The sequence below is a fragment of the Taeniopygia guttata genome, chromosome 4A (genome assembly GCF_048771995.1).
Source record: "Taeniopygia guttata chromosome 4A, bTaeGut7.mat, whole genome shotgun sequence".
NCBI classification, from domain to species: Eukaryota; Metazoa; Chordata; class Aves; order Passeriformes; family Estrildidae; genus Taeniopygia; species Taeniopygia guttata.
Genome location: NC_133029.1, coordinates 7,882,969 through 7,907,067, shown reverse-complemented (window position 1 = coordinate 7,907,067; position 24,099 = coordinate 7,882,969). Strand labels below are relative to the sequence as shown.

Genomic DNA, 24,099 nt, shown 5'->3' with positions numbered 1-24,099 from the left:
CTTTCTCCTATTACTCATTCCTAATTTTTGTATTTACTACTTTAACTATAATATGGGAAAAGCAGGAATGTAAAAGCAGCACACACACACACAGAAAAAGCCTAACCAAAAGCCCCAATGCTAAGCCCAGATGCCTCTTCCTTCAGTCTGGACTTTTAGCTCCAGAGAAAGGAAGGTCACAATGTGCCAAGACTCTGGAATTAAGGTACCTGTAAGCAAAGTGATGGCATTGTACTGCATGAAGCAGCTTCTTAACTTCTGCAAGTCAATAAATATGTAGAACATCTGTAACAAACACTAGAAGTGTCTGGGAACAGCTCACAGAAATCTCAGTCAGTTACAGTCTTCTACACACATATTGCATATATTATAGAAATTGATTTTTGGAGTCACAAACCAAATGTCTTCTTGTGCCACCTCCTCAATTCTGTCAATTCAGTGGAGCTCAAAGTAATGAAAGAACCCTGAGAGAGTTTAGCTTATTTCATCCATGCATATTTTCAACTCTGAGTCAAATTCACCAAACTGCATTAACTGAAGATAATTTTATATAATATATGTACCAGTCTTATATCTATTTTGACTGATAATAAACCCTTTGCCTTTCTTGTCCAAGACAATTCTATACAAAGTCATGGCCAAATTCACCTGAGTAGAAAATAATTAAACAGTGAGTGAGACTCACTTCTTGCCTTTCCATGTCTTCATTCTTCCACTAATGGGAAGGACAGGATTCTGTGCACACTTTTGAAATCTTCCTCATGCTAAACTACCATATAACTACTCTTAATTCTACTTAATATACATTAAGTACTCCATTCCACATTCTTTCAGAAATAAAGGTGTGACAAGCTCAGGAAAAGTAGAACTTGGAAGGTAACAAGTGCTTGCAGGATCAATGATCTCAGAAACAGAGAGATCTAGGAGTTTATCTAACTCCTTTAGACAAAAGACAAATTAGCAAAACAAAATGGAAAAGAAGCAACAATTTCCAAGTATGTGACCAAGTTTAATGATACATTTGTTCTCTGAAACATTTGACCATCAATAACATTTCATGGGTTATGATGCCCAGAATGTTACTTCATAGGTGTTTTATATGAATATTTACAAAGACTTTCAAAATTCAGTGGCACTAAACAAACAAGAACTTAAAACTTTAAGCTACAATGCTTAAAAAATGTAAACAGTTTATTTTACATAGTTGTAAAATATAAGAACTTTCTAATGCAGCTTAATTTTATCTGGAAGGTGAATATATCCTGGTGCCCGTGAACACGGAATGAGAGAATTCTTTACACAAGTATTGTGCTCCAGTGTGCAAAAAATTATATATAAGAAAGGAATCTAAAGTCCACAACAATTGAAAGACAACAAAAAAATTTTCACGTCCTGAAGTTGAGAAATTTATAAAAACATTTACACATGGTTGCTGACCCATCAAAAACTTGCATAACTTAAAACTCTGAATATTAGCTACTACAAATTCAAGATCTTTCTCAAATGGAATTTTGTGCAAAGATCAGACTACATTATTCAGCATTTTTCCAGCCTTCCTTTCCCACCCCAGCTCCTGACATCTAGTGGCCACAAGCACCACTAAAACACTTTTGATACAGGTTCCAATTCGTGCACATATCCAAAGGCACACACATGTGCGGACACGATTTTGTGCAGAAACCTGTGCAGGTTCACAATGACATGGCAAAATAACTTTTTGTAGAAAGTTTAGAGTCCAATGTTTGGCAGGATTATTCTTACAAATTCCTTTCTATCCTACAAGCCCAGGTGTTAATAGGCACACTGCTTTCCAAGGATCCAGTATTTGAGTAGCCTTAAAATTAAGATTTAAAAATAAATCAGCCTGTAACGTTATTATATTAGATACTTTGCTTCTGCCTGCATTATTTATGGGATTTTAATCCCACAGTACCATAGCTTTATGCTGTCAGTTGCAAACCAACTAAGATACATATTTCTTTTTGTTAATGAAGACTTTAATTGCTCCAGTAAAGTCAGCTGATAAAAGCACTTCTGTGTGATCTGTCTTCAGAGCTCCTTAACAGGAAAGAGAACAAAGTGTTAGTTCTTTAAAAAATATATAAATAAAAATCACACTCTCATTAGAATATATGACACCACTGTCATACCCTTCTTTCTTTCTATCATATTTCTGATTTCTAACCAATACTTCAAGAAACATCTGCATTTCTGGGAAAGAAACCTTTTCATTAATGGTTGGTGCAGCTCTACCTGCTAACAGCTCCAATGTAAAAGGAACAATCCTGAAGTACTTAGGATGGCAACTGTACCCCTCATCCCACACCCTCAGCTTTTAAGAATGCAACAGCTGCCAAAATGTTCAAGGTGGAATGCTAAGTTGGAATATACCCATGCCACTGCAAGGAGTTTTCTTCTCAAGAAACCCCCACCCAGATCGAAAGTATTCATGATATTTTCCTGCTCATACCATGGTACCAAGCAGAGTTCACCTTAAACACCTACCAGAGGGTATGGTGTCTGATATCTCACAATCTTCTCCCTTATTTTCAGCTTCTTGCTTTTCAGAAGTTTCCAGTGACACCATCAAACCAGGATTTGGAGCAAAGATTGCAGAGGTGACAACTGCATTGTGCGCTTTTAGAAAGACAATCCGATTTTGATTACCTTGTTTCAAGAATTTGTTAGTTTTACAAGAATAGCAGGCAGAACTTCTAGGAAATATACAAGAATCGCAGTGCTAGTGCTAAATTAAAAATCTCTTACTGAAGCTGGACAAACTCTAAGCTATTTTTTCTCTTGCCAACCCAAAGAGAGTCTCCTGTGAACAAGGATTCCTGACAGGCCACCAATTACCATGGACTCTGCTAAGAATTTGTGCACACTAAATGCATAGCAAATAAAATATTTCAATTTTCAAATCATATGTGTTTTGATAAAACAAAGATCAAAAGCTGGTTTTTACCTTTAATGCCTTCCCAGAAGTCATTTCGATCTCTTCTTACAGATGTAAACTTGCTCAGGTCATGGTATGTACTCCAAATGTAGACATATTTATCTTCTGAACCACTTACAATGTAGGTAAAATCATGGCTAGAGATTCAAAGAAGAAAATTACTTTTCTTAGCTGTTCAAGCATGCATTACAGTAGCTTTACATCTCTAAACTCTGACACTAACTGGGCTACAGCCCAGTAAATAAAGATTATTTAATCTGGGAAATTTATCTGGAGCAAGATGATACCCCAAGGTCCTTTCCAACCTCAACTGTAGCACAGTTCCTGCATCATGTAGATTATTTAAAGAAATCCCGCCATACTTCAGCCACAGCATTTCCCAAATACAACAACTCCATTGTTACAAAACTGTCTTACCTAAAGCTGGCTTTGATTTGGCTGCTGCTGTTAACATAACCTTTGTACTTCATAGATAAAGACAGATCTCTTAGATCATACAACCTGATTCTGGAATCATTTGATGTCACTAGTATCTAGAAAAGAAATAAATTTAGAAGTGGAAACAATTAGCTACCTGCTACCATTTTTTCACCTGCACATTAATTTAATCAGAGCATAATATCATTAAGGAATATATATTTTATTTTACTCCTACTTAGTATTGTATTAGCCTAAATCAGAAAAGAGTAAGGCTCATTCCAGTAGTGTTAAGAGATTTGGCACAAACTTACTAAGCATTAAATATAAATATCAGAATTCAGTACTGGGCCAAAGCTGCACTGAAAGACAGTACCTTATTTTCTCCTGGCAAAGGTTCAATGCCAGTAATTTTTCTTCCAACTCTGTTTCGACCTCTGGTAGAACGCACATGTATTTGTGTGTGATACTTCAAGTGCTGAAAAGATATCAAAATGTGTCCTATTTTGAAACAGTTGTGTAAAAATATTAGTTTGCTTCAACCACTAACAGGTTTGTTTCTTGGTATTTAAATAACCATGACTTCTAAATATGTTTGTTATTTAGCATCAAAAAATCCACAGTCTCAAATTTTTTTTACCTCTGTGTCATAAAAGATGCATCTTCCATCATAGGTGCCTATGACTGCATATTTGCCATTCTGACAGAAGTTGGCAGCTGTGATCAATTTTGTCTGCCCATCTACTTCATTCCATAGTGCCACTTTTTTGTCAGGAATGTTCCAGAGTCGGAGTTTTCCATCCAATGAACCACTTAGGAAGTACCTGTCATCCTGAGAACACACACAAGTTTTAGCCTCTACTTCTGCTATGAGGAAGTTTCTGCCTTCCTTAAAACCTTCCCACTCCATTTCTAAACAGCTCCCCAACAGAATTTCCTAATAAGAATACTCAGATGAACTGATTATAATATTCAAGAAATTTGTGGCAAATTGAATTCAAAATCTTACAGGTTTTTGACAAGATTACACACATGCAGTTATACCTTAGGTTAGAAAATTGCTCACTGTTAGCACAGGCAGTTTCTACCCTCTCAACACTCACCCTGCCAAGAGCTCCTTTCATGGTTTCCCATACATCTACCAATTCTGTATGTTTAGGGAATACTGACAAACACTGTTCTTCCACTTGCATTTTATTAATATTAAGAAGTTTGATTACATTATTTAAAAAAAAATTATAAAAATTAAGTTGAAATTAATCTCTGGAGGCTTCTGATACATCTCCCCTGTTTGTAGCAAGGACAGTTCCAAAAGTTTTATCAGGCTGTAGTGGGTTATATTCTGTCAAGTTTGAAAAATTCTCAAGGATTCTGTGGTCTCTGCACAATCTGTTAAATCTCATTACGATTTTTTTCCCCCAAATACTTAATCACAATATTTAATCACTGGAAATTCTAACTTTTCATAAGGTTACTCTGCACTATACCAGCTGTGATGGTACAGCCAACAGTCAATTCACTTTCTACTTCACATGTACCCATGGTTAAACCCCATGGACAGTCCTGCTGAAGTTCAGTGAAGATGAACACAAAAGTTCTGGAATATTATCCAGGAAGCATATTTTTAAAGTGCACAAACTCTATTATTCAATAATTTTATTTTTTAATTGAAAAAAAAAAAGGGAATGGAATGTTGTAATTTTAAATTCTACCTCTCTAGAAGTAACAGGGCAGTTACACTTACCCTTGGATGGAAAGCTATAGCAGTGACAAAGTCTATATGCTGGAAACAGCAAAGACATTCTCTTCTCGATATGTGCCATAATCTGACAGTTTTATCCATAGAAGAAGAAAGCAAGAAGTAATTCTGAGAAATAAGAGAATTCCACGGTTATTAACAGACACAAAAGTAAATGGAAATACAAAAGCAATTTGACTGGTAGAGCCTTGCCAAGGCTATGCTGCTGTGAAATTCAACCTTTTACATTTTCAGATAAAAAGATTCATCCAAATTACCATTACTGATCAGTGCTTTCCCTAAGAGCTGTATTGACCCTTGGTAACAGAACATTTTCTGGAAGAATCTCAGTGAAAATGAATACTTGGAACGTAGTTAAAGTATTCAGAGAAGAAATGGCACAACAGACCTCAGAGATGCCTGAGATGCTCCAACCAGACTGTGTTCCTAGAAGTACAACTGCATTCCCATGTAGAGAATTATCTGAATAAGTCTGATGTGAAACAAGGTAACTCTTTAATTTTAAAATAGATGTTGTGTTCAGCAACTTCAGAATGTGTACACTTTGCACAAAAAGCGAAGCATACTGAAGACAGGAAAAGCAGTAACACCATATAACAGAAACCACACAGCTCAGTGGAAAATCCTCCCACTCTAAATAATTTACTTCCATTATTGAATACACAACTGTAACTGTTACTGCTTTGTTTGGGTATTTTTAAGACCACTCTTAATTACACAAGCACAAGAAGGCTGCTCACTTCATTCCCTGTTGCCTATACAAAACTTCTTTTAACTTCAAGCATCCTTTCATATTGTTTAAATGTATGGTTCCAGTAGCAACTGACAACAGAAAACAAGGAAAACACAGAAGAAGTGTGGAGCCTGTATTAAGGTTAATACTTACTTTAGACCAGGAAAGATCAAGAAGATCTGCTGTGTGGCCTTTGTATTTGCAAAATGGTCGTTGACGAAATGGGGCATTTTTATCATCTGGGTCTTCATCAACTCCACTGCAAATCTATCAGAGAAATATATAGAAATATTACCAAACATTAGCTGGAAAAACTTACCATGAGGCACTTATTGCTTAAAAAAGTATAAGGACAAAAACAATTTGAACAATATTGCACTAATAAACAACCAAAATACATGTCAAGTACAATGGGCTGTGAAACATCATCCTGAACACGCAAAATTAAGAAGTTCTAAATTTTCCATTTTTCAGCTCTTATTCAGTGGAATAAGTTTGACAGCAATTTAAGCAAACACTTGAAGATAAGCTTTTGGAACCAAGTATATCAACCTTAAAAACTGCGTTCCACTTCAGAATATAAAATGTGAGTTCAGGCTTCCAAGTTTCTAGTGTTTATCATGAATGACAACTTCCTACTAAGAGACCAGTTCAGAAATAATAGGTGTAAAACAATAATTTTAAAAAGCCCTAGAACTTTCAATACAAAACCTCTCCAGGGAAAAAAAAACTAACCCAAACCCAGCAAAACCCAACCACTCAAAACAACATCTCTGGTGTATTTGGCTTAGCAAGCCCACTCACTTTACATGAGTTAAAGAACATTTGCTGGCCTCCCTGCTTCCCCCTCTGCCAAAACAACACACACTAAATAACGCTACTGCCAAGATCTTCACTTAAACTCTGATTATGTCATCTGTTTCTTACACTACTGAAAGCAAAACTGAAAAAAAACCCACCTTCAATACATTAATTTTAATGGCAATATTTACTACAGTATCTGCAGTAAATATCTGAAACTCTACAAGCAAGTGTCTGAATATTTTTCTTCAGTCATGTTCCATTTTTTTCTACACAGATGTGAAAAATTTAAATATGTCAGGTATCATTATGCTTCTGAGATTTGCACACTTTGGCCTTCCTCAGAAAAAACATCAAATCAGTTGTAAACCACAAGTAATGGTCAGAGACAAAAGACAAAAACAGGAAATTCAATGATGTAGGGTTTTTCCCCAGAGCAATTCACTCAGCAATCTCCTCTGGCAGGAGGCCACAGCACAGATATGCAGATTTTGTAATGCTTTTAATTCAGTGATGGACTTCCTTGCTTGCACCCTTTGTACATGGAATTAATATATTTGATTGAAGACCTCTATTGATATGACAGTTTGACAAAAAGACACAAGCCAAGAACTCCTTAATATGTGTTTGGATAAATCAACAGTGAAGATCATTACAAACTACAAACCAGACCATCTCTTCCCCTCCCACTTTGTGCACCTACCCCTGCATCAGTATCAGACTTGGAAGAATTCAGGCTCTCTTGAGAGGGAGAAGGGGAGACACGGCCTGGAACACAGACAGAAACACCAAGGTCAAAATCAAGTTCCCAAATACCCAGAATTTCTACTGTTTCAGAGCCCCAGCCATGCAGAGAGAGATACCTTCTGTGTTGTACTTCATGCGCATGTTATTGAAATAGTCAAAGGCATTCTTTAAAACCCATATCCTCACTACATTGTCCTGCCCTGCAGATGCCAGTAATCGACCACAGTGAGAAAATTTCATTGTCCAAACAGCACCCTGTCAAAATAAAGAGATGATTGTTTAATTCAAAAAAAGTGCTTTTCTGCATACCAAAAAGACTTTCTACAATGTTAATTGACAAGATTTCAGACGTACACAAGATTCCGCAAGTAAAATAAACTGTAGATCAAAACACTGATAAGTAATTATTAAGACTGGTGGATTGTGCAACATATGTGCAAACACAGTTTGAAGGAAAAAGCCCACAGGGCAGATGACTGAAACAGAGGAGTTACAGGAGGTCAGCACTACCACAGAATCCCACATAAGACTCATACAGTTATCTGAGAGACTCAGAACCTCCTGTTTGTTTTGTAGAACTGACAAGTACTTGTAGCTGCACTTGAGGTTTGCACACTTTTTGTAAAGTAGAAACTGTGATTGGTTACACCAGCTGGCAACCAAAATGGGTACTACATATATTTGTTATATTCATCATTGGCATGAGGGTTTTGCAAAGCCTCTGATGATAACAATTCTTTCTCCACTGTCAAGTCCAAAGAGTTACTAGTCAATAAAACGTAACCATACAAGCAGCATCCCACTTCCTCCTGCTACTCAATAAAGACCTACTAGGCATTTGACTACACCATGTTCCACCAATTGAGGAATTTCCCAGGTTTAAGCAGTCAAATATTGGCATGATGGAAACTAACACAGATTAACAGCAGGAATGGAAAATTCAGTTGTAGATGACAAGCTTGGAATCTCTGGTCACCAAATGCTGTAGGTCATTACCCTCAGCCCAACACTCAGAGAGGAAGGATTGCTTACAATGTCAGATAGCTGCTGTCAGCAGAAGTTTGGGAAATCAGGAATACTAGAATGTATTCCAGACTCCATAGGGAAGCATGCACACTTCAAGCAGTGATGAATATATAGCTTTTCTGCCTGATTCTCCACAGGCATCTCTGCAATATCCTGTCCTGGCTTCTCCCCACTTTATCATTCTGATTCACATACACGATTTACCATTCCCGACTTTTGCCTCCAAAACCTATTAAATATTTCTGTTCAATATTGTGTTTATCTGTCTAATAGACTAATTTATTTACTCCTGAGCAGGTCAAGCTTGCTGCTCTGTGCTCAGTTCTGATAGAGGAAAATAGCCTATTTCAGCAAAGTTGTAACTGCAGGGACTAAAAAACCAAATACCACTTGATACCACAACTCTTCAGAGGAGAGCTCTGGCAAATCCCCGATGCCCAGGAATCTACATGCTTTTTACCCCCTGATGATCTGGTCACCAGTCAGATTTTCTTTTTTTTTTACCAGACTATTATTTTCCAGGATGAAGTTTTTCACAGAGAATAAACCTGACAGTGATTTTTGGAGGTCAGCAAGTAGATGAAAATGAGAAGTTGAATCTCAGGCTGAACAGACTGAGCAAAACCACAGGTGGAATTTGAGACCTACCATATGCTCTCCACTGAGATCCTGAACAACTTTAATTTGTTCAAAATCATAAGGTCCCTTGAAGCCATGTGCTGCTTTGAACTTAACTGGTCTTGTATAGGGCATCCCTTCATCATCACTGGAAGAGGGATCATCTTGATCTGTGTGAAAGACTGAGAGGAACACAAATTCAGCACTACATATTGCAGCACCCATTTAATGTTAGTAAACTTTTTGGTAGTGGATTAGTCTTGAATAAGACAATTTCTACAGGCAATTTAAAGATCTTAAAGCAAAATAAGAACAGTATTGCATTAAGGTCTAAAAATACATCTGCTTTAATTTTAGGCTACAGCGAATCCAAACACTGAAAATAAGAACTGCTATCAATTTTTGTTCTGCCCCTTTCTTGACACCTGTCTTGCACTCAGCAGATCCTGCACTAAGTGATTCCTGTCAGTCTGATGTGTACTGAAAATAAGTCTGTTGGTTTCTTCTCTCTGAGTACACTGCAGTGGCCTGGTGATTTGCCCGTGAAGCACAAGAATTGCAAAAGAGCTGTTACCAACAGCCACTGGCCACACAAGACACTGAAGTGCAGGAGTTCCATGGCACTTATTTCAGGCTGTGGTTACACCAGTTTGCTGCAGCACTAGAAGTCTGTCTGGAAGATACACTGATCAAACAAGGAGGGGAGAATTCAGTTGTAGTTGGGAAATCTAACAGGAGCTCAAGCTATATGAGTATTCTTAATGTGGTTGCCAGAAAACAATCTGATTTACTAAAGTAATGAAGCTAATCCCCACTTCTACCTTTGCTGGAATAACTTTCCAAAAATGTGTATATTTTGATATCAAAACCTCTTTCTAAGAACACAAGAAAAAAATCAGAACATTAAGCTGGTTTCATTGAAAAGGTCTCTCAATTATTACTTTAAAAAATTTATCTTTGTAACCTGGTCGTCTCAAAATGCCTACTAAGCTACAAGGTTCAACTCCAAAAATATCATATCACCAACTGCAGAACAGTGGTAGAATGAAGCAGTGCATGTTCCTCTGCCAGTTTTGACTCCTAAAAGCACAAGGATAAGCCAACTATCCTATTAAAAAAAGTAAAAAAGGATTGCCACTCACCTTCATCTCGAACACTCTTAACCTTATTTACAGCACGTTCACCATATTCTTCAGCAAGGTGCTTTGCTTTCTTTACAGATTTGCCAAGGAACTTTTTCAGTTGAGTCCTTAAAAGTAAGCGTACTTTTTCAATACATAATAATGGAAAATTGTCTTTTTTTTTTGCCACTATGAATCAGTAATTTTGATTTGTAACACAACCTTATCGTTTTTCATTACTGCTTCTTAAAATAAGCAGCAAATTTGACAGCAGTCATGCAATCTTCAGTTCAACCACAGAGCTACAGGCTTACGTAAAATCAGGTATCACTTGTAATGTGATTACTTGAAAGGTAACTTGCTCAGTAATCAGAAGGGAAGCTTCAGCTTAGAAAAATAAAATCTGGCTTTTCTTTCTATGGAAAGGAAAAAATATAAAACAGCATCTTACGTTTTCTGTTTTAACCTCCCTCCATCAGTGTCAGTTTGTTGTGTCTGCATTTTGTCTTCATCATCAGACTGTGCTGCATCATTACTAGGAAATAGAGAAGTGACTGTTTAATGGGATATCATAATGAATCTAAATTGAGTGTAACATTAGTAAAGTCAGCTCTGCATTTCAGGATCCATCTTTATTCCTCTATGTAATACATTGGAAAAACATGGACATTATTTTAATCACATAATAAACAGATCTTTCATTTCTTGGGTATCTTGATACTAAAGCTGCATACACTCTGCAGGTGCCAAAGATACATTACTCCCTGCCACAAATTTTCAACTTAAGCTAATAGTGACCCCTTGAAAGCTAAGAGCAGACAAACTACATTAAATTACTAGGAACTGGTAATGTGCCACTTTGTTCTCATATCTTGCTTTCCACAGATCAAATCAATTAATAGCTGGCTAATCCTGAAATAATTTTTTTTCACGAAAGAGCTCTAGAAAAGTGAGCTTCCCAGTAACACACCAGTGCAAAAAAACTGTAAGTTGTCTGATGTATAAACTCATACGGGCCTTTGAAAAGAACACCTAGACTGACACGATTTTCTGATCATTAAGCACGTGTCTTTTTCTATCAAAGATTGCAAAAAGACTCAATTTTACGTATTAGAAGGATCTAAAGCTCTATTAAGAACAAGCAAACCTCAAAGCAGTCAGCTGTACTACTGACAACAGATCTTCAGAGAAACAGTCTCTTATAAAACACTGAAAAAGCTACAGGAGGTGGTGGCAAGAACAACATCCAGTACTTGAACATAAAATGTGTTTAATTCAGCACAGAAATGACATTTAGTACATCAAAAGCTAACTGGAGATCAGTGGATTTTCAGATGTACTTGCTTGTCAAGTTCCAGCAATATCAGCAACTTTTATTTAACTTGAGAGAAATCAATAATGAGCCTTGTTCATTGAGAACTGGGAATTAGCTCAGATTAGTCAATCAGATGGATTTGGGCTCTTTTTACTTGTGTAAGAGCAGCTTCCCTTTATGCAAAAACTGTGAGAGCAACAGCATCTTTATGAGCTGAAAGCTCTCATGATTCATACCTGACATATTCTTTAGTTCTCCTCATGATATGCAAAGTCAGGGGATTAATGCCTGTTGGTAACTTTTCTTCTGCCAAACTCAGAGGTATTTCTTCACCTGTATCAAGGTTTTTTATCATTACACTTGCTAGGATTTCCTGTGGAAAAAAATAAGACGTGAAATGAAGAGAACTTGATTAGACTTGAAAACATAGAGCAAAACAAAACTGTAATCATCAAATCTTACAAATTACTTATCTTAATGTGAAGTTCTGTAGCTTGCTATATATTTATTTTACAAAGACTAAGTTAAAATTACCATGTTAGTGCAAGCATTATCAACCACTAGACAAATATGAACAGTTACATATCACAAGCTTCAATTTCATAAATCAGAAATGAAGCTATAGAGACATCAACCACAGCCTGACACCTTTCATGCTAATATCAAGCATATAGTGCAATTAAAAGACATTGCAGTCTTCCCCTTTCCTACTCCTGCTGCTGTATCTTAGGTTTAGCCAAAGGCAAACTTAACATACAGAGGCTCTGGAAAACTAGCACCACAAAGGAAAAGGTTTATTTGGAGTATCTCATGAATGCTTACAAAGGTTCAGCAACAGTTAAAAAAAGCTATACAGTGATAGACACAAATGAAAACTTACAAAATATCATCAGGATTAGTGGAATTATTAACTGAAGAAACTATTTTTTAGTATGAGGAATATAATTTTCCTGTTGCTGACTCCTTCCCCTTTTAGACACATAACAAAATGCCAGGTTTGCTGGTGTTCCCTCCCATGAAAATCCTGTGATATATCTGCATAGCTACCAACACAAACTTGATGGCATTTCAGGTCTGTTACAGCTCAAATTTCCAAAGGCTAATGCCACACATGACTCGGGACACAAAGTTCTTGAGTGGACAAATCCAGCTGTGCCATCACTCCTATTTGCATTCCTGGTGACAGCATGGAGTGGTTCAGAGAACAAGGAGTGACCTGACTATGACAACTCGTTTACCAGATAGGAAAAGCAAGCACAAAGGTGTACCATGTACAGACCACAGATTACCATAGATACCTCATCTGTGAGCTCTCTGCCTGAGTTAGACCTGGGTCTTTGTGGTCCAAGTACTTCATTTGTTGTTTGGCCATCACCTGCTCTCCCATTTTCCTGAAATTGTGCAGACACAGATTACATTATCTTTACTGCAACACTGAAGCAATAGAAAATGTTCCAGTTATCAAACTTACAACCATTTCCCAATACCTGGGCAGTGACAATTTTATCTCCACTAGTTGCACTGGCCAAATCCAAGGAAGGCTGAGAATCTTTGGGCACACCTTCTGTCACTGAACTTGAAGTTAAAAGACCACCAGCTGTGAAGCTGTCTCGAGAAACTGAAAAGAGATTTATTAAAAAGAAGAGCATAACACTTGCCATAGGTATCAAATCCTAACATCAGTTACAGGCCTGAATATCCTTTTGACCAGTTTGGTATTTTTTAATGATCAATTGCCACCATCTCTAACTTACAATTATGTATTTCATATACAGATGGAGGTTCAGGCATGATTTCACACCTAGGTTTCTTAAGCTTTATTAACTTATTTTTAATAGTAATTTCCCTAGTAACCCAGGACTACTAATTTGCATAAGACCTCAGTCCACACCTTGACTTGCATTTCTGTGCAAATACAGACCACACACACATTTTATTTAAAGTAACTGCTTTCTAGCTTCTGAGCCAACTTCTCCTTGCTATAGCTACAGCTATTTTAGTAGGAAATCTCACCTTACAAGAAAGTCTGTGAATGAGGAACACTTGTAAAGCAGAAGGGTATTACTTCATTGTAATAAGCTAAAATTGTTGAATGATTTTTTATCTATAACTAAACTAAAATCACAGGACTGAATGATCCTTCACTCAAAACACAAAAAAATAATAACCCTGTAGATAAGAAAACCCATCTAAAATAAAATACTTGCCTTCTAAACCAGGTTTTTGCACTTCAAAATCCAGTTCACTCTTCTTCTTCCGGGGAGGTGGAGCTGGCCGTGCAGGGGGGGGTGGTCGCGGGGGAGGAACATTTGTGGGAGGCGGGGGCCGGGCTGGGACAGGTTTCTTTGTGCTTGCAACTATGTCAGGCTCTACAGTCAGCTGCCTTGGTGGCTTTGCTGGGGGCATTTCTTCTGTTGTAGGAAGGTCTTTGGTAGATAAATCTGAAGCCACTTTTTCTAAAGTATTTGCCTCTTTCTTGTCTGTTATGTCCTCTTTTTTTGACGTTTCTCCTTGTGCTTCAGTTTCATCTATTTTATGGTCAGTTGCATTTGTTTCTTTTGTTGGTTTATGAGGTTCCTGTTGGTCAGAACTAAACAAAAGCTTCCCAGACTCCAATTCAGCGTCCTTACACACACTCTGATCCTCTGGTTCTCTAGTATCTTCTGGTAATGGTATTTTAGCAGCTAGTACTTGTGGGATATCACTAATGATACCTGCTCCAGAAATCCAAGCATTTGCATCTGATGTTGGAACAGTCAATTCATTTCCTCTAGGAGCTAAAGAATCATCCTCTAGCTGTTGGGCCTTCTGGCTTTCTTCTATAATACTGTCAATAATCTAGAGAAACAAAACAAAAACCATTCTACCAGTCACCAGCAGTCACTTCCTGGGTACACAAACCAGTCAGCCTGCACAATACCCACAAGAACTCTTCCACTGAAGAATTCTTTTCTATACAAAATGTATTTTGTTTCAAAAGGAGACAGAACCTTCGTGCAGAAAAGATAAAACAAAGTAACTACTTCCAGTCTTCTTTAATATACTTGGAGAGAAAGTTAGAAAACAAAAGCTGTTCACTCTGAAGAGTTCTCATGTACTGCTAAATATGATCCTGTAAATTACACAAATAATTCAAAACTGGTGCATCCTAAATACATTTTTAGAACACTTAGTTTGATTTTTACCCTTTAGATTAACATTCTTACTAAAATTAACATCTAATTCTAACCTATGGTAGTTTCAGGATGAATGCTGATCATTAAATTATTTAATATTTTTGATGTGATGCTAGAAACTCAAAGCAATATTTAACTAACCTCTTTTGAATCATCTTGTTTAATTTCTCGTACAAATGTTTCATTTCCAGCTTTGTGTAGTTTATTGTCCATATCCTACAAAATAAAAAGTCATAAGATGATGTCACTAACTTCTTCAGTAAAACGATCTAACAAAAAATATAGCTCCAACAAATTAAATAGCATAAAAGAGAAGAAATCTGACACATTTTCACACATTACTGCTGTCAGATGTTTAAACAGTAATGCTCAGTACACATGAGTAGTATTTCAGAGTCATGTACACCATGCAAAAAAATAGGCAGTTATATATCAGAGGCTGCAACCTCAACTAAAATCAAACTGAAGGCAGCATGAAGTTCAGAGAAACAAACACATGCAATAATCTGCAGCAAGGAAATTCCATATTACAACATTTTATCTTCTCTTTATCAGCTTTTAGGAAAGGATGCAAGAATTGTATAATAGCCACATATAGTAGAAACTATATAGAAATTTCCAGTTAAGGCAGGCAGCTCTATCAAGTGATCACAAATATGCTTCTGAGGGTCTAACATGGAATTTTACATTCTACAATTATTCGTAGTGCAGATTGTATATTTTAGCCATTGGTCATCTTCATGCAGATCCTTCCAAAATCCAAATAAGCTGAACTGAAAATATTCCATTTGTGAATAAACACTTTAATCAATTCCTGCAAAATTTTAGGTTCAGAACCATAAGTAGTTTATACCACAGGATACTGCTCTAACATCAGATGATACAGACCAGTAAGAACTTTATCATACCCCTTCTACGTGAAATATTAGAATCCTGAAGAGTTTGCGTTAGGAAAAAAAAAAAACCTTTAAAGACCATTAGTCCAATGAAAGGCCACATCACCACATTGTCCATAAGCACATATATCAACAATATCTAAAGTGGAACCTGATGGAATCCTTGACATTGGAAGGGATCTGCAGAGACCCAGTAGCCCTCAAAGCAAAGCCAACTAGAACAGGGTATTTTCAATCATTCATCCTTATTTTTTTTATTTAGAGTGACTGTCTAGTACAGATTTTAAGAAATTTCTCCTTAGACTTTGTCTAGACTCTCAGACAACCAAACAGAACATCTAGGGCATCCCAACATACTGTGTTTGAAACTCCTCCCTGCCCCAAACTCTTGCTGGCATCCATCTTGGAGAGTTCTAACTGAAAGAAATGGCATATTGTGCAAAGACAGCTGCAATTACAGAAAAAAAATTCTTCCTCCCTCTCCACTCCCTCCTGCCACAAAGCATTTCTAATCTAAATGCAAGCTCTACTTTGCTTTATTACTAATATCTATCTTCAAACGTATGATGACATAAATACTAAAGCGTAATCAGTGCCTACAGAAGCCCATTATATTAATTTCCAATTCTGTTGACATTAAACTCACACACCTATTAAACTTTGGACTTAGGAAATATTTCTTAAGCATTCCAAGACAAACTATACCATTAGTCACACATGCACTGAACTGATATGATAGCAAGCAGAGAAGCTACTACTTTTTCCACCTTCAGAAATTTAGCTTTGAACAACTGATTTAGGAAGATACTTCAAAAACTTTAAAAAATCGAATAGCAACATAGAGAACTTCATAGTTAACAATTCATGAAGGCATTAAAGTTAGTTTTGAAGTTCACTGATTGCACACAGCTTAGTGAGAATGATAAAACAACATTGCTTGAAAGGCTTACACATGTAATACTTAATTATTAAAGGGACATTAAACAGAACACAAAATTGAGGGTAAGGCCCTGTTCCCTAAGAGGTATAGCAAGTTATGGTATTGATTCAGAGCAGAGTACTGCTGACATCTCAGAAACACTGGCTTCACTGGGATTTCCCAACACATTGCAGACAAATCTACAAGGCTTCGTTAGGCAGAAGGGCTGTACAGCACCACCTTTGGCCCTTCTGAGACCAGGAAATGAGTGTTATTTGCACAAGGTTCCAGCTCCTCACCTATTCACTGTGTGTTGGATTCAGCCACGCTGTCACTATGCACAGAATACCAATTACCTGCGTGGGAAGTGGCAACGCTGTCTCATTAAGCTAAATATAGTGGTTTATCTCCACATAACCTAGAGGGGAGGCTTCTGAAGTACAAACATTAAGATTTTTCTTAATTTGGAGACAGAAGAAAGCACAATCAACTATTACATATAAATCAGGACCAAAACCCAGGTGGCTGCAGAGGCTTGCTTACTACTCACAAATCAGTTAAAAGAGCACAGTTCAGTAATCACATACAATATAATTAAATTGCACATACACATTTCAGAATAAAATGAGCTTCAGGACACTGTAACATACCCTAAATAAAAGGAAAGCTGGAATTTCAAGACAAGTACAATTGCTACCTACAACTAGGAAAGTCTGTAATTTCCTCTGTGTGCAGATGTCGGGGTACTGTAGCACAGTAGGTAGAAATACTCAACCCTGTGTTCATAAACAAGCACTTTATTTAAAAAGAAACTCACCTTTACTACATGGGTTCCAACTTTTGTTGGTGACCTGTTAAAAAGAGAAGATAGACTTAGGTAGAGTTCAAAGACAGTAAGCTTTATTTTAAACAGTCTATAACAAAGCCTTCCTTGCAGGAACCGTATGCTTGATAATTTAGATGAGCAACAAAGTGAATGTTTTCCACATCACTTCTATACAAGTTCCCTACTCTATACCACACACAAATGCACAGCTTCTACAAATTCTGAGAGTTTGTCAGCAGAATCTTCTAGAAATCACCTTTCTATCACCCTTTGCTAATAAAAATATGTTATTCCAAGTACAAAACTAAAAACATTTTGCATTACAGAGAATTTAAAATTAGCATGTGTATACCAAACATTGGGTGGACATTAAAGAAACAAAAGCTCTCAGAAAGCAGAAGCACAAACACTCCAGTACTCTGCAAATCAAGTGCCTGAATCCTGATCCATAGAGTTGGCACTATCACAGCCACTCTGCCCTCCAGACCCCGTAGCAAACCTAAGATCTTGTTTCTAATCAGGACATTTGGTATAAATAAAGACAAAATACATTGTACCAGGAAGGAACTGGTGTGCACTACTTTCCAAAATACGCTCAGTGAACCAGTGACTTAGCATGAGCAACCACTCACACCACCTCTCGTTACACTAATTACATGAAAGAACAAGCTATCTTAGGGGAATGGTATCAAATAATTACTTCTTTCCAAGTCAATTCAATTAGTGGGATGGTCAGCTCTTATTATATCCTGAACTTATATCTTCCACAAGACTTTCAGAATTCTGGAAGATATTCAAATATCAAGTCACACTGCTTACTCTGTACAGAATCTTACTGATGCATAAAGGAAAGGTTGCACCAGATGATTTTACCAGGCTGCTTCCACACTGAATTGTTCTATGATTTTATCAGTCACAAGCAGAGACAAAGTCGCAGATTAATTCCCTAAAAGCTTCCTACCAAACGAACTGCCTGGATTGCACACAGGTCCCACCTGACTACCAAGATCAGTGACACTCTGAACCCCAGGTATCATCTGGCACCAAGCAAAACAGACAAATATCGAGATCTCAGCCTCATTTGCTCCTCCTGCCTCCAAAATCGTTGTAAGGAACAATACTTCCGGAAAAAACCCACAACTATTTCCATTTGGTTTTAAGAATTTTGGCTCTTCTCTTTGCCATCTGGAAGCATTTAATCACAAAAAAGCAAAGATCCCATTTATACAGCAGAGTTAAGTAAACAAGAAAGTACAGTGGATTGGTACATAAACACTCTATCATTGCAACTGATTTAACCTATTACATTGAGATGCTTCTGTCCAAACATTAATCTCAGGTGCACAATACCTGTGACACTGTTTTGAGGTATAATTTTACTAGAAAGCTTTAACTCCAATGTGCAAAAAAAGAGAAAAATTATTATTTTGACCAGAAAAACAAGAATATTTTTTGTATTGCAAAATACATCGCTGGGAAAGGCTGCAGTCTGTGTGAGACTCCTGGTTACTGAAACATTTTCAGTTCCACTATCAAGTCTTGCATTTTCTTAGGAGTGGCAGAAATGTGTCACACTTCATTAAGTCCATGAGATGACTTTAACAATGAAATATATTTAAAATTACACCATTAATGCCTAGGCTTCAGTCAGTGTCCTATTTTACAAGACACTGCTTAACAACTTAAATAAGACAAATCCCTCAACTGCAAATAGATATTTCAGTTTTTTACTATGACACTTCCCACTAATTAGCCCCTCATTTCTGATACAGGCAACTCATTTCTACACTGGTTACACAAAATAGGAGGTTCAAAAGACACTGCTACTGTTTCAGACTTCTTTAGCTAATTATTTTTGCAGAAAAGCTGCGCTCAAACAAAACCAGATGTTACTTTCCACGCTTAGGCTACTCAGCTACCTTGGGGAAAAGGTGCTTGAGTGATAAAGGTTACAGAACTAGCAGGTGTAGAACATAACATCGTGCTGATAGCTTGACATAACCCACACACACAATTAAGGAGAAGCTTAACCATGGAATTTACATGCTTTTAAAATACTGGAAAGCTTGCACAACTGTTTGGCAAATCCCCACTCAGATCAGTCTGTAATAGAGCCAGGTAAGTTCAGTGGCTTGCCTGAGAAGACTTGAGTTGTGTGTCTGTCAGCAGCATCACTCCCTGAGTTGTGAACAGTTACTGCTTATGTGCTACTACATTTACACAAAGTCAGCCAGCTTGTTAACTGAAATCTTTTGTAGTTCAACACGACTCTAGAATGTTCTTGTCTTCCCAAGTACCTGAACTTGCAGCCTTCTCCATGCACTTTTGCTTTAAGCCCATTAGTTTTCTGGATGCAGTGTATGAAATCCTTGCATTAAAAAAAATATACAGTTGCACAAGTGAAAATATTTACATAAGATCAACCCAAAGATCAAATATTGATTTGGCTTTGGAAGGTCAGGCAGCACATGAAAATTGACATATGCCACAGAAAACAAAAGGCAAAAACTAATCTGGTATGGATGTTTACTAAAAAGTGGGATTTATAAACTGACAGCAATACATCTTCTAGACTGCATGTCATATAACTTCTAAATTATCTTACACGACACCACTTTTACACCAGTTTAACAAAGGAAGGCTTCAAGGTTATCTACAAAGATTAAACACATTCAAAGAAATATCCCATTTCATCTGCACAAATAGATTAGTCTGAAAGTCAAACAAGCTCACAAAGAAATTTTTTTAAAGAATTGTTTATCCCACTATCAAATTCATCCTGATAGTGACCAGACCACAGGAAGCTCCCATTCTTACAGTCAGGCAGCTCCAGCCTAGCACCTGAAGTGGGCTTCACATTTTCAACACGTTGTTGTTAAGTTTTGTGACTGAAAACAAAACATTCAGCCCTTCAAACAAAAAACAATGTGAATAGTGGCCTTGAGTAAATCCCAAAGCAACAGTGCCTGCCTTCCTGGGAGGATGTACATTGTTATATAACAGGTGTGCTGGCAAGCAGATGGGAAGGTGTTTGCAGCGCACAGAGCAGCTGTGCCCTGTACAGAACATACAGGTCCAACAGCCAGCCCAGGAACTGCCTTCACTGTCCTGCACATTATGTTCCCTCTAACCTGTGGCAGCTCTGGAAGCTGTAATTACTCCTGCTGCAGCTCTCCATGGCAGTCACACCTTCAAACCTACAGGGACTCCCTTCTGCAATGCATGTCTGGGCTCCCCTGGGGAAGCTCCTTTGTGGGAGCTTCAGCACACTCCGAGCGCAGAAATGCATCTGCAGCAGTGAACACAACCAACACTTCATACTCCATCTATTTGGAGATTGCTGCCATAATCAGCTTTGCATGTTGACTAAAACACAAACATACACACAAAAGTTGTAGTAAGCATCTCCCACATGTCAGTGGGGCACAGCTTAACCTTACCTGCCTTCCTACACAGAGGAACACTAAATTCTTCAGGAAAAGCATCAAGGCAACTTCTAAAAGACAGGACTACTGAAGTTACAAATCAATGTACCAGAGGACATTTCTCATTACCTACACCACCTCTTTAGTTTGGTTTCTCATAACAATTTTTAGGATATAAGCATACTACAAACAAACTTGCCCCTCCACTGTTAGGCATATGAAGTCCAAACGATTAGGTTTAACAGTTCTTGATTTCAGAGTGGGTGGATCACTTTTCCTATAAATAAAACATAGAGGGTTTGTCATGTGCCTGCATCTAACCAAGCGTGCCTTACTTCATACTTTCCTTCTCTCAAAACTGATATCCTCCTGCATGGGACTGTTCAGGCCTCTACATTTCAGCATCTTTTCCTAAATTCTTCAATGGTTATAGCACTTTTAAAGTGAGTGACAAACATTACATAGGGGCATCTTCTGTCACACTACCTCTCCCTTTTTACTCGGGACTTAGTTATCCAATAGATGGACACTCTCCACATGTCAAAAGTAGAATTACAAATAAAAGGCAAGATTTAGAGCAGAAGGGAAGCACACAGGCCTCGCCAGAGGGGATACAGCAATCTCAGAATATCTCCAAACACACCTCACCTTAGAGAAGTGCTACCCCAGGAACACTACCTCAGACCATTCTAATCTGAAAGAAACAACACTTTGCATCAGGTTCTGTAGCTTCTGCTAATTAGCTCTTAAAAAGCACCAGTTACAGATGTACTCGAGGTGAGGATATGGTGCTTTCCTTGAGAGGGACTCAAGCATCAGTACTTTAATGACTTAACAGTGGGAATCGGGAGCCTACTTCCAACTTGGAGACTCCACTCCTACAGACCACACAATTAATAAAACAAGTAAACAGTAAAGAAGTCAGCAAGCTGACGTGAACACTTGGCACCACTTTCAGAGTTTTTCTATCAGCAGCTATTAAACTTCCCCACATAGAACAAAGGCCAGGGAGGGAGGAAACTACAAACCTCACATTTTTAATGAGGGCAAATGTATCTACAGTTTGCTTTGCTGCAAACTCGTGCTGCCAAAAAGGATTCTCAGCTGATTTTACTGATCATCAGAACACTGAATGCAGGAGGAAATATCTGAATCTGCAGAGGGCAACATGTACTTGTTTTCAGTTGCCTTGCCTGCAAAAAGAAGGTTTTGTTTTGTTGGGTTTTTTTTTGTTGTTGTCCCAACTCAACATCATTACACATGCAAAATAATATAGCAGCCTGCTTCCTAGAAGTGTCCAATGCACATGTGAAATTAGCTCTTATGAAATCTCAAAGCTTCTTTTGATAAAATACTGTCCATATGTTAGATTCAACAATAGACTGAATTACAGACCAGTAGCTGTATTGCAAACTAAGCTCATAGACATCACCTCCTTACTTGACTCAGGCTCTCAGAATTCTATTGACTTGAGTCAATGATGCATTGATGCAGGTTATGGAAGAGCACTAGAGAAATTAAAAGCATCTTTCACTTTAGTTTTTAGTGAGTGACTTTGTGTTATCAAGTTCTGCTTAGATACAGGTGGTGGAAACCTGCAAAGTCAGGATCCATGGCATTATCTGTATCAGACAAAAGGTGGATGTGCAGATTTACCAGCTCACTTCTACCAAACAGTCTGCTTCTCCTTTCCTGTCTGTAGCCTCTGGAGACACTAATCCCTCACCTTCACCCTCTCCTGTCACAACCCTGACAGGTTCTAGCTGCTTTAACTTATTGAACAGTTTTTGCTGTTTCTAGTTTTCAGCTGTTTACTTTGAGTTAATGCAACTCAGAGGAGAGTTTGATCACCCTTCCTAGAAGTCAGAGAAAAACCTCATTTCAGTACAAGCACTGTGAATCTGGCTTATCACATCTTGCAGAACTGTATGCTAAGATGTTCTTTTCATCAGACTACAGTTAAGTAGCTGAGTTCAGAAAAACTTTCATACAGGATCTGAAGGTGAGGAGAAAAGATCTAGTCTTTCCTTTCTTGTAGGCATCCAGTGACCACTGAGTCACAGCTTAAAACAAGCTCCTTGGTCCATTAATAAAGCTTCAAATGCATGGATCCCACAATCCATATCTATTACTCTATAAACAGGCCGGCCATCTGAAACCTCATCCTACCAAGTAAAATATTGAAGAGGTTTGGTCCAGGCTACATGAAAAACAGAACTGATACAAGCCATAACCTGTCCAGCACACAACCAGAACGAGAGATTTACAGCGAGAGGGAGCACATTTGGCTGACACCAACACGGTGTCAGGGTTAGTTCTGAGGCAGCAGCACTGGGCTCTACTCCATAAAACCCTGGTAAATCTTCACTGCTGGAACCAACAGGCTAAACAAGAAGCATCAAAGCGACACCGAATCACAGATGTGTTAGAGTTGGAAGGGACCTCTGGGGATAATCCAGTTCAATTCCCATTAAAACAGTATAAGTATTAAAGGCACCACCAAAACCAGAGCACACCAGAAGTTGTTCTTCACGCAGCAACAGCTGCCTGTTGCTGACGAATCTCGCTGGCTTCTCCTTCCTCGGAAAATCTTTACTTTTATCGCATTTCAGGAATACTTCTGTCGATCCCAATGCCATCTCCCCGCACTACACCCGCTCCCTCTGAGGCAGGCAGGTATGATCTCATCCTCTCACGGCCGCCGCCGTCCGCACCGCCCCGGGCGAGCCCCGCTCGCTTCCCCGAGCACAGCCCGAGCTCTGAGGGGGCCGCTCGGACCCCGCTTCCCCCACACACCCCCGGGAGCTGCCCACAGACCGCGGGGCCGCGCTGAGAGGAGGGAGGGAGCGAGGGAGGCAGGGCAAGGCAGGGCAGGGCCGGGCGGCGCGGACTCACGGCGCGGGGGAGCCCGCGGGGTGCACGTCCTCGGGCGCATCGTAGAACTCCTCGGTGTCGCTGTCGGACGCCATGGCCGGGCCGGGCCGGGCCGGGCCGCCACCTCCGGGCACCGCGGGCCGGGCGGCGCCGCGCGGGTATCGCGAGAGCGGCGCGGCCCCGCCCCCGCCGCGCGGCGCTACAGGGGCGGGCAGGGAGGGAGGGAGGGGCTCCCCCCGCGCTGCAGCGCCCTCTGGCGGCCGCGGTGAGGCCGTGAGGGGATCTCGGAACCGGGCGGCGGGGGACGGAGCTGAGGGCAGCGAGCCCAACCGAGGGCCCGACAGCACCCTGAGTGCCGCCTTCAGCCCTTCCTTAAAAACAAAAACAAAAAAAGTGCCGCCTTCAGTCCTTCCTCAAAAAGAAAAACAAAAAAAAGTGCCACCTTCAGTCCTTCCTTAAACACCTCCAGGGACGGTGGCTCCGCCGCCTC

The 24,099-nt window shown here is 38.8% G+C and overlaps 1 protein-coding gene across 1 annotated transcript; it reads right to left on the bottom strand.

Annotated features, from left to right (window-relative positions):
* Nucleotides 1-988: 988 nt before the first annotated feature.
* Nucleotides 989-23,810, bottom strand: WDR44 (WD repeat domain 44). Its single transcript, XM_030272560.4, has 20 exons — nucleotides 23,631-23,810; nucleotides 17,302-17,335; nucleotides 14,811-14,885; nucleotides 13,701-14,331; nucleotides 12,981-13,111; nucleotides 12,792-12,884; nucleotides 11,730-11,866; nucleotides 10,630-10,713; nucleotides 10,200-10,306; nucleotides 9,088-9,239; nucleotides 7,530-7,668; nucleotides 7,370-7,434; nucleotides 6,019-6,132; nucleotides 5,118-5,240; nucleotides 4,014-4,205; nucleotides 3,750-3,851; nucleotides 3,374-3,489; nucleotides 2,966-3,093; nucleotides 2,506-2,637; nucleotides 989-2,058 (listed from the first exon to the last, which is right to left on the bottom strand). Exons 1-20 carry the CDS (start codon nucleotides 23,702-23,704, stop codon nucleotides 1,964-1,966), a joined length of 2,724 nt encoding a protein of 907 aa, XP_030128420.4. The 5' UTR covers nucleotides 23,705-23,810; the 3' UTR covers nucleotides 989-1,963.
* Between the last annotated feature and the right edge of the window lie 289 nt (nucleotides 23,811-24,099).